This window comes from Monopterus albus, unplaced genomic scaffold, assembly GCF_001952655.1.
Source record: "Monopterus albus unplaced genomic scaffold, M_albus_1.0 scaffold147.1, whole genome shotgun sequence".
NCBI lineage: Eukaryota > Metazoa > Chordata > Actinopteri > Synbranchiformes > Synbranchidae > Monopterus > Monopterus albus.
In genome coordinates this window covers 1452592-1466551 of record NW_018128027.1, presented here as the reverse complement: position 1 = coordinate 1466551, position 13960 = coordinate 1452592, and the positions used below count along the sequence as shown (strand labels likewise).

Genomic DNA, 13960 nt, shown 5'->3' with positions numbered 1-13960 from the left:
TTACTCATCCACGGTTTCCCACTGTAATTCCTCTTGTTTTTATACTGCTTACGAGGACAGTTCCTGTCATATACTTTCTTAAATATATTTAAAAATTGCTCATATGCTTTGTCTAAGTCTTCCTCTTTGTAAACTGCTTCCCAGTCTTGCCCCATAAAGTCCTCTTTTAGCCTCCTTACAGCATGTTCGTTCATCACCCTCCTATAAAAAAGATTTGTTTTTGGCCTTTCTTTTCTATACTGGCAGTCATAATTTGTGCAGTGATTTTGTCAGTGGATCCCCAGAGTTATTAAAACATGTCCTCTAGGAACCATGAATGCCTATACAAAGTTATTTTGCCAATTCATGAAGCATTCATGAAGATATTTCACTGTAAAAGTAAAAACTTTAACCCTCTGGTGACCCTCTGGAGAAGATAAGGCAGGGGACCACCCAAATCATTAAAATATATTCTCTGGTGACCTTAAATATCTGTAACAAACATTGCCAAGCTATAAGGGGTCACCAAAATCAGAAGGATTTAACATCTACAGCAGGAACATGAATTTCAGTTGAAAGCTTTGCTCCTCACCAAAAGTGTTGGACCCACTAACTGGCAGGCAGGAACTCGGCATCTCTGTAGCCACGTTGTAAACATGACCAGCTGGGACATCCTCCATACTATAAGCTACATGAAACATTATAATACTGGAGTGATCCTTCACTTGGCATGTTATGATGTTCTAAATTGTTATGGTTCCTTGATGGGTGTGGAGCTTCAGGGGTTAAGAGGTGTGAGAGCGGGAGGGAGAGAAGTGTGAGAGAGATTGGAGCTATGGAGGGTGTTAGCAGATTGTTATTCTTTGCTTGTTGTTGGGCTGTTTTTTTTGGCATGGTTACGGCCAACAGTAACTGGTTGTGTGGAGTTAATAAAAGCGACTATTCGTCGGCACTCAGGGTTGTCCATCTTGTGTCCTGCGGGACGCTACAATACTAATCATGAGACTTAAATGTGAGTGATTATCTACCAGTACAGCTGAGGAAATGAGAAAGTCACTTTCGGCTTTTCCCGTTTAGGGGTTGCCAGAGCGAATTGTCACACTGACGATTCACATTTTGACATTTGAGTTGTGTTTTACGCCAGATGCCCTTGCTGACGCAAGCCTGATTCAAACCCGGGCCGCAGCAGAGAGAGCGCTGTGCCTTAACCACTAGCCTACCAGGGACCTAAGATATAATCTATTTAATTATTACCCTACACTTGAATAGAAACTAAAGCTGAACGTACAATAAACCCTGGTTAGTGGATCGCCAAATGCAGGACCATTCATCCGAGAATGAAGTGGTTACCCTCCCTGCAATCAAGAGCACCCAAGCTACTAATAAGGATGGAATATGAAAGAGTTATGAAGGATAGCCTGCTAGAGTGTATTTGTGTTTTTACGTATATCTAAACATGTATATGTCCATGCACGAGTGTTTGTGTATGTGTGTTGTGTTTCTTGCGCTAATGCACTGAAAGCCTGTGGGCGCTGGCCAGCCCTGCCGTGTGCTCATCAATAAAAGGGCACAGAGAATGAATAAGCCTTAATTGACCAGATATCCTTCATTACACATACTTACAAATCCATCCACTCTCCTTGGAGTCGTTCTTAGAGGCACAAACTCGTGACATCCAGCAAGGCAAAGTGAGACATACACATCCCGGACATGAAGCTTTTTAAATGAGCCATTTTGAATATTTTCCCTTTGTAGTGTGTCTCTTGAAACAGTTGCTTCGAAGTATCATCTATTGTTAGATTTCAGATTTAATATGCATGGTCAGAGTAGGGTCCAGAAAAGTGACCAGTCATCTTTATCATTAGAGGTTTACTTATATTCAAATGTCAAGATTACAGTTAACTAAAAATATGCTGTATGTGATGCTGGGTAAGATTCATGAAAGGCTGAATTTAATTCTCTACAGGGACACTGTGAAGCAGGCAAGCTGCCGTCCTTGTGGACCTGAGGATGTTTCGCAAGAAAAAAAAGAAGAGGCCTGAGATATCGGCGCCCAAGAACTTTGAGCACCGTGTCCACACATCTTTTGATGCAAAGCACGGCTGCTTTGTGGGCCTGCCGACCCAATGGAGAAGCCTGATAGAAAACCTGCGAAGGCCCAAACCCGTGGTGGACCCATCCAGGATCACAGAGGTGGAGCTGAGGCCAAAGAAGGTAGGCACACTTTCTGTTCAACTTTTTTATTCAGTGACTGTATCTTGAACTGATCACCAGGGCCTCATTAAGCACAATGAGTTATCATTCTAAAAATACAGCGCTACTCTCAGCAAGAACAGCACATGAAGACCTGCTGCTTGTTATATCAATACAGATGTATTTCTTAGTGCTGCAGAGAAAATGCCATAATCCTCTGATGACAATACGGAAGGAAGCCTTGCTCCCATCCCCACCTTTTTTCAGAATCAGAATCAGAATCAGAATCAGCTTTATTGGCCAGGACACACGAGGAATTTGACTCATGTACATCGGCTCTTAATGTGCAAAACAGTAAACCAGCATAAGGCTGTGTAATATAACAAATTCGGGGTCAGTGGATGGAACTCCTGCGGGAGCTCTGTCTCTCTGATCCCAGCACTGTAAGGCCTACCTGTGATCAGACGTTCAGTAAACTTTCTGCTGATTTTAAACGGTCCTCTCCTGTCGTCACTTATCGTGCTTCCAACAAAAGAACGAGTTAATTTCTAACAAATGGTGCTGTGATCCGGATGGAACGACTTCGAGCTAGTGTTCGACAGGGGACCGCGTGAGATCGGCAGAGAACTGAGGATGCGCGATCTATGGAAGTACTTCTACAGACAATTTGCCGGCCGGCATTCATAAAAACAGGTAAGCAGATTACCTTTTCTATATTATAGAGAAATTCTGCACATTGGGCACTCTAAAACGCTGAATTGTCTGATTGAGGATCTTTCCCGATCGGTAAATTGTTTTAAAATTGTGTTAAAAGAGAAGTAAAGTGTTTCGTCTTTTGTCTGAAGTCTGATCACATTCAAGTCTAAAATCACATAGCCTCACGTGTGGGAGAATTCATGAGTGTCCTAGCCTTAGATCGATTGGCTTTATAAAAGACGTAAAATCCATCACATGAATGGATAACCATTGAGGGTTGTCTTACAAATTTAATAGGACATTTGATACTATTTAATTCCAGGTTTTATAAAATAAAGCCTGAAGCCAGGAAAGAGCCCCGTTGCCGCTAGAAGTAGCGAAGTCACTTTAAATGTGAAGTTTGGTTAAAGTTAAATTATCAATGAGGACACAGGGACAAGTTTGTTGTGTTCCATAATTGTTGTGGGGTGGTTTCTGTTAGGTATTTTTAGTCAGATAGATACTGGTTAGGTACTTGTTGTATAAGGAATGTTTAGTGTAGACAGGATGTCTAGCTTAGGCTGTTAAAATGCTTAGTCATTCCCATGGGGGACTCCAGGTTGTTTATGTTCAAGGATAACTAGATAGAAAGTTGATTACTGTATGACATGTTTAATCAGAATTGTATTCATAATATCTTCTTATGCTTAATGTCATGACATGTCACTGGATGTCCTGTCAGAATGTCTTAGATACACACCACACAATCAACGGACAATAACACATTGATTTTCTTCATGTTTTGACTACTGCTCTGGTCAGCTGCAAAGCTGGCACCGGGAGACATCACGGTTGACGTTCCTGTGTAGTATGGGATTAGCCCAAAGTGATATAATGTACAGGCCTGTTGACTTCAGGGTCTTTCATCCTTCAGTTGCCTGCGTGCATGTTGGAGGTGCAAGATACCTGAGCGTGTAATGTTAATTTTTACCTGTGTTCATGGAATAAATCAGCACTGTTTTGTAGCTACTTGGACCGCCTCGTCTCTCAGAGTTAGCATGGTACAAAGAACCGGAATACAACAAGTACCTAACCAATGTCTATCTGACTAAAAATACCTACATGAAAGAGATTTTCTACTGTCTAAAACAAATGATTTGACTGGGATACCCTCAACAGCCAAGCAGAGCCTCTGTGTTCTTGACTGGGTCGGTCACGTGGGCGCTGTGCCATTCACCGAAACTTGTTAATACGTGTTTGTCTAATTTTCTGCTATGGCACTAAATATATGTGAACGGTGGAAAGAGAGCAAATCCGAGACCCTGGGGTCGGTAGTGTATTTAGCGGTCATGAGATGGCTAAGGAAGGTTCTTAAGGAAGATGAAGGGAAAGAATTAGAAAGATTTACTTGTTGGGTGGAAGATATGCAAGACAGGGGGATGTTTGGAGACTGCGAAGGCGCTGGACCTGAAGTGAGTGATTTAATGCTGTTTTTGAAGCAAGCTGCAATGAGCGTTGAACAGCGTAAAAGAAAAGTGTGCGAAGCAGGAAGATTCTTTTCTGCAGTCCTGACTGTCTGCTGAAGTTTGTACTTGTCCTGTTTGGTTGCTGAGCCAAACCAGACAGTGATGGAGGTGCAAAGAACAAACTCGATGATTCCTCTGTAGAACTGTATCAGCAGCTCCTGGGGCAGGTCGAACTTCCTTCAGCTGGCGCAGGAAGTACATCCTCTGCTGTGCCTTCTTGGTGATGTTCCTGATGTTGGATGTTCACTTCAGGTCCTGGGAGATAGTGGAGCCCAGGAACTTGTAGGACTTTACTGCTGATACAGTGCTGCCAAATATGGTAAGTGCGGGCAAGGAGGGAGGGGTTCTTCCTGAAGTCCACTGTCATCGCCACTGTTTTGAGCGTGTTCAGCTCCAGGTTGTTACAGCTACACCACAGGACCAGCTGCTCAACCTCCCGTCTGTAAGGCTGACTCGTCGTCATCTCGGATGAGACCAATGACCGTTGTATCATTAGCAAACTTTAGGAGCAGGACAGAGGGATCCTTCAAGATGCAGTCATTGGTGTAGAGTGAAAACAGCAGAGGGGAGAGCACACATCCCTGGGGGGCAACTGTGCTTATTGTCCGGGTGCTGGATGTGACCTGCTGCTTCCTGTCTGTCAGAAAGCTAGTGATCCACTGACAGGTGGGGGCAGGCACAGTGAGCTGGGTCAGTTTGGAGTGGAGGATGTCCGGGATGATGGTGTTGAACGCCGAGCTGAAGTCCACAAAGTGGACCAGGCCTATACATTATATCTCTTCGGTTGGGTTAGCCCCATACTACACAGAAACGTCAACCGCGACGTCTCTGGTGCCAGCTTTGCAGCTGGCCATAGCAGTAGTCAAAACATGAAGCAAATCGATGTGTGTGTGTCTGTTGATTAAGTGGTGTGTAGCTAAAAACATTCTCACGCGACCTCTAGTGACATGTCATGACATTAAACATAAGAACATATTATGGCTAAGGCTACAGTTATACACATCATAATAATAATATTAAACACCCTGTCTGCTGACAATCATCAACTTTTCTCTCTAGTTATCCTTGACCAGATGTACCCTGTAGAAACTCATAAGCATGCCTAAGCATTTAACAGTCTAACTAGACATCCTATCTCCACTAAACATTTCTAATACATAAAGTATCTATCCAATTTCTATCTGACTAAAAATACCTAACAATGCTCAGCAAAGACTGGACAACAGATTACAGTGACCAGGTAAAAGAGCAGTTGGACCATCCTTATACTGTGCAATGTGATGTATTTCTGAGTGGACTCAAATATATGGATGAGGTAAAGTTCCAAAAGGGATGTAAATGAAATCCTTCACATTGATTGGATTGCTCAAAGTAGACACGGCTTAGCAAGTACAGAGAAAGATACAGAGATGTGTCCAAACACACACCTCTGACTCATCATCTCACTCTACCTACTACAGCCAACTGTGATCTAAAGGTCAAGAACACTATTATATGAAAGAGATTAGCTTCATACCCTAAATGTTATTTGATTGTATTACGATTGAACTGTATTATGAAACCTGAAAGCTGAAACTGTAGGGATCCTATCTCCTGGCTGTGAGGGCCCAACCTCTTCCTCTAGTCTTCTTTCACGGCTGCTTTGTTTGTCTAACAATTAAGCAACATGACACCCACCTTTGGGAATCCATGGGTAGATCAAGTGTGAGCAACTCACTTCTGAGGCTAAAACAGGATATCACTATCACTACTGGAATCTCAGATCTCAATAATTACAACCCCATCTCCCAGTGGACGCTAACTGTCGAGGGATGACTGTTGTCATACAAACATACAAACTGTAAAGCCCCCAACAGTGACTGGCTTTTTAGGAGGGACAGCCACGTCCTGGAGAGTCCGGAGTGCTTGGTTCAGTGGAAGCAGAGTGTCTTGCATTATGCATGGTGGCTGTTATTTCCATCACATGGTGCTGTCAGGCATCATTGTTGTTCCTGCTTTGTCAGCAGAAATCGCAGTGTGTTCATAGATTGCTGTTTTGGTGTCTACTTTAACCCTCTACCTCTCTTAATGTTCACTGTACTTTATTTCACCATGTTATGCCAATGGAGGTCGAAGACCCGGTGGGTTCCATTAACTGCTCCTGTCTCCACAGCGGTGTGGATCCTGGTTTGAAGGGGGCTTTAAGTCGAGCTGCTTGTTGTGACAAAGCTGGTCCTTGCTGTCAGGCCACTCAGTAGAATGCGAGGGAGAAAGTGGCTCTGCTCTGGAGTCCATGCATTATTTCATACAGCAAGTGACAGCCCAGCACACAGGCAAAAATCCAACAGACACCGGGGTGTCAGCGAGAGGTGTGTGTGCTGATGTGCGGATGTTTGTATCCGTGCACACACAGCCGTGTGTGTTTTTATGGCTTTATGCCACTGCAACTGTGAAAGCTCACAGCTTACAGCATCCGACGCTTCCAAATAACCTAGATTAGGTCTGGACGGGATTTAGTGAAGTTGTTAGACATTTCTGAGTTCATGTCTGGTAAAAGATGAGTTACAAAATGAGGTGTTGCCTGGTCTCAAAACTCTTTTTAACAAGGTGCAGAGAGCTGAGAACACATGACAAGATGAGAGCTAAAAGAAGAATTTCTTATTTTGTTTGTTGTTTTTTTGTCTTTTGTTGTTTATTTTCTAGAAGGAGTATTTTACTGCATGACAAAGCTATTTGTTCAAAACACTCAGTAAATGACCTCGATAGTCTGAGCTGTCATTTGCTGCACTGCTCTGTAAGGCCCCGTTGGCTGTACAAGTAAACGAGGAAATTAAGAAGAAATGGCGCATCATTAGATTGTGGCTGCTGTTTGGACTATAATTGGGCGGCATCATTAGGTCATTTTTACTTCGTCAGCGGCACAGTAATCACAGTCATATAACGTGTCATGTGGCATTGATACTGTCGAATCCTCCATCTACAACCTATGATTTTTTTTCAACTTGTTAAATATAATTTCTACCGTACTGTATATCTGGAGTAAAATCTATTCGTTCAAGAGTGGAAAGTGGCTTCTGAAAATTGCCCATACTGAAGCAAGGATTCACCACGTTTACCTCGGCCAAGGAGGTAAAAATGGTTTTGGTTCTGTGTGTGTTGATTAGTAGGATTACAGCCAAACGGCTGGATGGATCATACATTGGTGAGGACCAGCCATAGAAGTGATTAGATTTTAGCTGAAAAAGAACAAAGGGCAAGGTCATAAAAATAATGCAAAAAAAATATCCCATCTTTAACATTTAAAATCATTTTTGATAACATTTGACACATACAGTATGTCAGGTGGCAATGTGTATCACCAGGCCAAATTTCCTCCAGTTCTGATCCAGATTCCGGATCTGACGGCCATTTACAGTTCACATTGAAAACCCTATTTAACCTAGGCCATAACTTGGCCTGTAATGAAGGCAGAACCCTGACATGTTCAGGGATGCACAAGTACAACTGCCCATCATACCCTAAATGATGATCCATATCAAGGATTTTAGGGCACATTTTGTGCTGCTCTCAATCTCATTTTTCACAAAGGACCTGTTTGCGTGAGCAAATGTTGTGCCTTGGTGAAGGTACGTGCAATCTCTGTAACTTATATCTTGCGGTTGTAGGTTGGAAAGTTTCATCATTTTAGAAATGCATGTTCAAGAAGAGGGCAGCACGGTGGCGCAGTGGTTAGCACTGTTGCCTCACAGTGAGAAGGTTCTGGGCCCCACCCGGGACCTTTCTGTGTGGAGTTTGCATGTTCTCCCCATGCGTGCGTGGGTTCTCTCCAGGTACTCTGGCTTCCTCCCACAGTCCAAAGACATGCAGCTTAGTTTGATTGGTGTCTCTAAATTGCCCATAGGAGCGTGTGTGTGGTTGTTCGTCTATGTGTTAGCCCTGCAATGGATTGGCGACCTGTCCAGGGTGTACCCCGCCTTCACCCGATTGCCAGCCGGGATTGGCTCTGTGACCCCGTTCAGGGGTTAAGCGGTAGAAAATGAATGAATTGATCTATCAAGAAGATAACATCAAGTGTGAATTAACTGAAGAAGTAACTATGAAGATTCAACTGCAAACATAACATATCATGGAGGAGAAATAAATATCACATATGATTTGAAACAAGATGTGTCACGGGTTGTGTAAAAGGCGGTGGCTGTGGTGCAAACATAGTGTGTTGCTAAAGCAAAGAGACTTTATTGTTCCTCAGACTTCACTTAACATTGTTTCACATGGTTTTCCATCATATGAGGTTTGACTGCCACTCTCATTACACCTCTTCTTCAGTAATGACCATATCAACGTAGCTTATGGGTGTAATGAATCCAATGAAGATCAATCTGTGAACACATCTATCACAGTTCTGTCAACAAAGAAGCCCCTGGTTTCATATTCACTAGACCTTGAGCACCACAGTGCTGCAGTTGCCGTTCTCCCCATTCCATTTAAAACCAACTGATAAAGACACTGGGAAATAGGAAGACATAGCTAGCTCATCAAAGAAAGAGAGAAAATAAAATAAAAATGGGAGATAGAGGAACTGAAATCACAGAGACAGGAGAAAGATGGGAGTTATCTGTCTCCTTATGCCGATTAGGCAGCAAAGATCGTGTGTTCTTGTGCATGTTCACTTAGAAGTGTGTATTTGTGTGCATCTGCCTATATGTGTTTGTTTGTGTGCTACTTCCTCTTGCCCTTTCTGACATTTCACTTCCCATCACAGTGGCCTGGCACTCCCAGATAAGGCCTTTCAGTACATTCCTCCTTCCTGTCGGTGTTCTCTCCCCTCCGTCCAGCAGCAGTTCTGGGCCACAGTGATCAATCCACCGATAAGAGTTAGCCGCCAAAATAAACAACTCAATAGAAAAGGCACAAGGCTGTTGGTGAATAACAGCCTCTACTGTAATAGCAAGGTGGAGAAAGAAACAGCCTGTCCTCGGGATTTGGTAAAGAATGACATATGGTGAAATGACAGTGGAGTCTGCTGCCTCTGTGATGTCGAGGTGGCAGAGACCTCAGCTGCTCAGCAATATTTCATAGTCTTTTGTGGGTGATCAATATATTATGGTGCTAAGGCTCAATTTCTTCTTGAAATAGAACTAACCCTCAGTCTAGCAGGGATTGTGTCATGTCTTCATACTCCTTTGAAGAATCAAAAACTGTAATAAATCATCTCTTTTTAAGTCATGCAGGATAAAGACAGTCCAGCCAGTGTGTAGCTGGCACCATGCCCTTCCTTCCTGCAACTGCACCCCTGCAGTGGTAGTTGATGAAGTGGCGGGGGGGTCTAAGCTCATGGGGAGAGTGTGTGACTTTCTGCCTCCTGTTTCTGCTTATGTGCATGAGCGTACAGGTGCTTGGAAACCGGAGTTAGACCCCATTGTCCATTGTCCTGAGGGACTCTGGACGGCTGGAGCCAGTTGCAGCTTACACAATGGTTTGATTTAGAAAACTCAAACCTGAAAAGAAAAGGGTTGAGGGTTTTACTCCTGCTCCAGCTTTAGATCACACACCAGCTGCTTCTGTGGATCTCAGTAGCAGAGAAGTGTTACTGTGTTAGGAAGCAACTTGTCTGGTAGCGTTTTCCTTTAAAGAAGAGAAGGTGATCATTATCTAGCAAACTACTGAAATAGACAGGGGCGTGTTTAGTTCGCGTTGCTCTTTACCTGGAGGGCAGACTTTCAAGCCTGACATTTAACGTAAATTGACAATAAGCTGATATAAGCTGATATTAACATTTCACAAATGTGTAAAGGAACTTGATGGTGCTGAAAATTGATGTTACTGGACCAGATCTGAGCAGTGATTGGATATGCAGTGCACAGTGATCACACTAATGAACACTACATGCGTTTTTTTCCCTTATCGTCCACCAGATGTTTAGTCAAAGCTGTTGCTCTGTTGTCCTGCCTGTGCAGAAACTGACAACAGAAATACAGTGAGACATTTTGTGACCTATGGCTATTTTAACAATGCAAAAGTGGATTGTCATTTTTAAAAAGCCTGTCATCTTGGTCTGTTTTAGTGATGTCAAGAGGCAGTTGGGGGAGTTTTTGCAGCAGATTTATGTAAATGTAGGAATCCTGCTTTAATCTTGGCATTTAAAACTGAGCTCTGATGACTTGGGTCATAATGGATTCATAAAAGATTCTCCTTTCTTACTCAGGGGTCTGATTAGCATTTGGTGCTATTATAGTCTCTCCATTCATTGAGAACAGCAAGAGAATGAAATCAGTAAATAAAGTGTTGGGAATTTTGCCATTAGTGTGGTAATGTCTGCTTTTATGTCACTGATAAAGTTATTATAATTGCTCCAGTTACAACTGCAGAACAAATAATGGTTTGTTCTAAATGGGTTCATTCAGTACTGTATCCACACACTCTGGTTACAGCCACACTGACCCACTTTTGTCACTTCACATTATGCAGTCAAAACAGTTAAGCTCTATGTTTATTGCCAAATTTCTGACAACCACAAAATCCCCTGGACACCGTGATTACAGTGATCGATTAACTGTAGACAGACTGAGAGCAAAATGTGATCTTTCTTTGTGTCTGGTTTACTCTTAATATAACAGGACAGGCAGCTTGGTATCATGAAATGTTTAAGAATTGTCATAGGATGTAATTACATTATGCTGTATAACATTTAAAAGTAGCAATGCCATACTGAAAACATGCTTAATTAAAAGGAAAAGTACACAAGCACTATCAGCATTATACACTTGAAGAATTATAAGTGAAAATACTTAGTAAGCAATGTGGTCCCTGTCTTTGTTATAATAAAATTATATCATTGTTGCAAAGAGAGCAATACTTAAATGGTAAGTCGGTTCAAGTGGAGCTAAAACTGCTTTTTTAATAAACATTTTGGTAGTTTAACGTATAACGCCATATAAACTGAGCCTCTGGTTTGTTTGTAAAATTTATTTTCTTTAGTTACTAGTAATGTCAGGTTGATATAAATGCAGTGGGCTAAAATATATTGTATTTACTTCTAAATTGTAGTGAAGTAGAAGTATAAAGTAGGATAAAATGGAAATACTCAACTAAAATAGAAGTAATTTAAGACTCTACAAAGTTGGCCATTATCCGGAAGGGCATCCAGTTTGGATAGGCCAAGTTTGGCGTGTGCATCATCGGTTTGGTGGGAACTGTTGATTCGCTGTGGGGACTAACAGGAACAGTCGAAAGTAGAAGAAGAAGAAGTAGCAGCATAACATGAAAATACTCAAAGTACTAGTAGCCTACCTCAAAATGTACCTACTGTAAGTAGAGTAAATGCATTTAGTTTCTTGGTCCCATTGTCTTTTCATGTGGTGATAAGAAATACTGGTCATGAAATGTGTTGTCAGTAATTTATACAGTTAAGGCAGGTGAAATTTATACCTGCGGCCTGAAGGAAGTTGGTACTAAATCCTCTATGCGTGGAACACATCGGGTCAGGTTCTCCTTTCAGTCACTTGATGTACCTGCTCTTAGATTAAATGCTTCTCCTTGAGCTCCTCTAACTGTAGAGTAGCATGCAAATAAATAGGACTTTTATCTCTGTTTTAAGGCTTTTATGAGTCAGCAAGTTGGTAATAGAGAAAAAACAGACAGTTCCTTGTTGAAAAAAATGATCTGCCGCTCTGGAGACAGCGAACTTTGCCTGTCACTTCCCGCCTCCAGGAACTCTTTTGTTTGTTTTTGATACCCCCAGCCTCACATGCTCTCTCTGGGATTGTCAGCTTGCTAATTAGCATGTACTGTTTCTTCTGTAAGAATGTTTAACCACCACTCAAATTTTTATTGTTCAGCTCATTTCTCTGTTTCTCACAAAGCTGAAGCAACACCTACAGTATAGTTCTTTTAACTCTAGTCCTGACCTGAGCATTAATTTAGTCCAGTTTTCATGGCTCACACACAGAGATCTAAGAAACAAGAGTCCAATTCCTCTTGTCACAGTCTCTTGTCATATCTACAGTACATCTTGTTTGTATGGACCATGCATCCAGTGTTTTGTTTTATGGCATTACACAGGGAAAGCTGCCGATGTTGTCGTGGGTGAGCTCAATTACATAGCCAGACGAGGATACGTGAAGAAACACCGTTTCTTTATTAAGAGCACTGACAAGAACAAAAACGATACAAGACACGGTGAAAACACGAAACGCACTTACAGGTCAATAATACCATCCAGGGTCAGAGCCAGCAAACACATACATCCAAGGAATCCAAAACACGTTGTCCAAAAGGGAAGTCCGATAAGCAGTCCGGGTTTGAAGGGGGAGGCAATATACAGTGGTCAAAAACCGAAATCCAGGGTCAGTAACTAGAGAGTCAGGCAAAGATTAATGCTGGAGAGTTAGAGATGGAGTCTAGAACAATCTGGCAGGTTACTGGTGGGAGAAGGCTGCTTATAATGCAGTGAAAACAGGTGCAAACAATCAGGAGCAGGTGAAAACAATGAGTGCCGAGTAAAGTAAAAAGTCCGAAACTGGTGAAACAAAAACAGGAGGCAATGTCAAACTAAAAGCACAAGAACGGAAACAGGCGGGACAGAATCATGACACTTAGTATTTTGAACCTGATTGTTACAAGACTGAAACACAAACATGATGTAGTCAAATTCGAAATTTCACTGGCAATCGATCTGTAAAGATTCCAGTTTGTGTGTATATGTATGTTTGTTATGTTGCTGTGGCAATGTGTTTACCACGAATGTCACTTCAGTGTTTTGTGTTGGAAAAACCACCAAAATCTTAGTAATATAATCTAACTCCTCCTGCAGGCCCGTCTCATGCTCTGTGCCATGGTAGTTTTCATTTACTGGATCTCTGGTTTTAGGGTTCATTAACATCTTCACCGTCTATTGTCAGTCACCATTCTATTCAGTGATGCCATGGTCCAGATCATACATAATCATTTGTTTGTTTTAATCACTGGGTGAACAAAAATCCTCATCTCAGCCATTAGATACTCTCTTGTAGCAATATATAATCACATTCCACCTAAGGTGAGAAAGTTTCCACTACATTCTTTCATTGCTAGCATGGTAGGTCAAATTAGCATGTTCTGTTGTTGGACATCTTCAATTAGTATCGCTACACAGTAGACAACCTCATTCTCCCTCCTCCTCTGACCCTGTATGTTATCAGTTTTTGTGTCAAAACAAGATGAATGCCTCTCCCTCTTTCACTGCAGATGTCTTATTTTTAATTCCAAGCATTATCCTCCTCTCTCCTTCCTAGTCTTTTTCAAGAATGTGCAAGACTAGGCTCTTAATTATGGAGAAACTCACTTCCCATGCCAAACAGTTAGATCTTAATAGATACATTATGTGCCACTTAATAGCACACTTAGAATAAGACTGAAGCTATAAATCCTAATAAGAGGATGCTGTCAGAATCTTAAGATCCTTTTAGAAATTAAATTACCTTCGGGGTGGAGGGGTTAGCCAGTCAAGATTGTTGGACAGACTATGATGAGGAATATGTGTCTTTTCTGTACAGTCACACACCTGATTCCTGTGGTCTTTCTCCCTAATAAGGCAGGTGAAATTCTCTCTCTCTCTCTCTCTCACACAC

At 42.0% G+C, this 13960-nt stretch overlaps 1 protein-coding gene across 2 annotated transcripts in view; it reads left to right on the top strand.

Moving 5' to 3' along the window:
* Window positions 1–13960, top strand: part of pak6 (p21 (RAC1) activated kinase 6) — a 45873-nt gene that overhangs the window by 10069 nt on the left and 21844 nt on the right. For both annotated transcript variants that reach the window (XM_020614499.1, XM_020614498.1), the window contains exon 2: window positions 1946–2193. In XM_020614499.1, the coding sequence (XP_020470155.1) occupies window positions 1990–2193 (204 nt within the window). In that variant the 5' untranslated portion in view covers window positions 1946–1989. The remainder of the gene's footprint in view (window positions 1–1945; window positions 2194–13960) is intronic.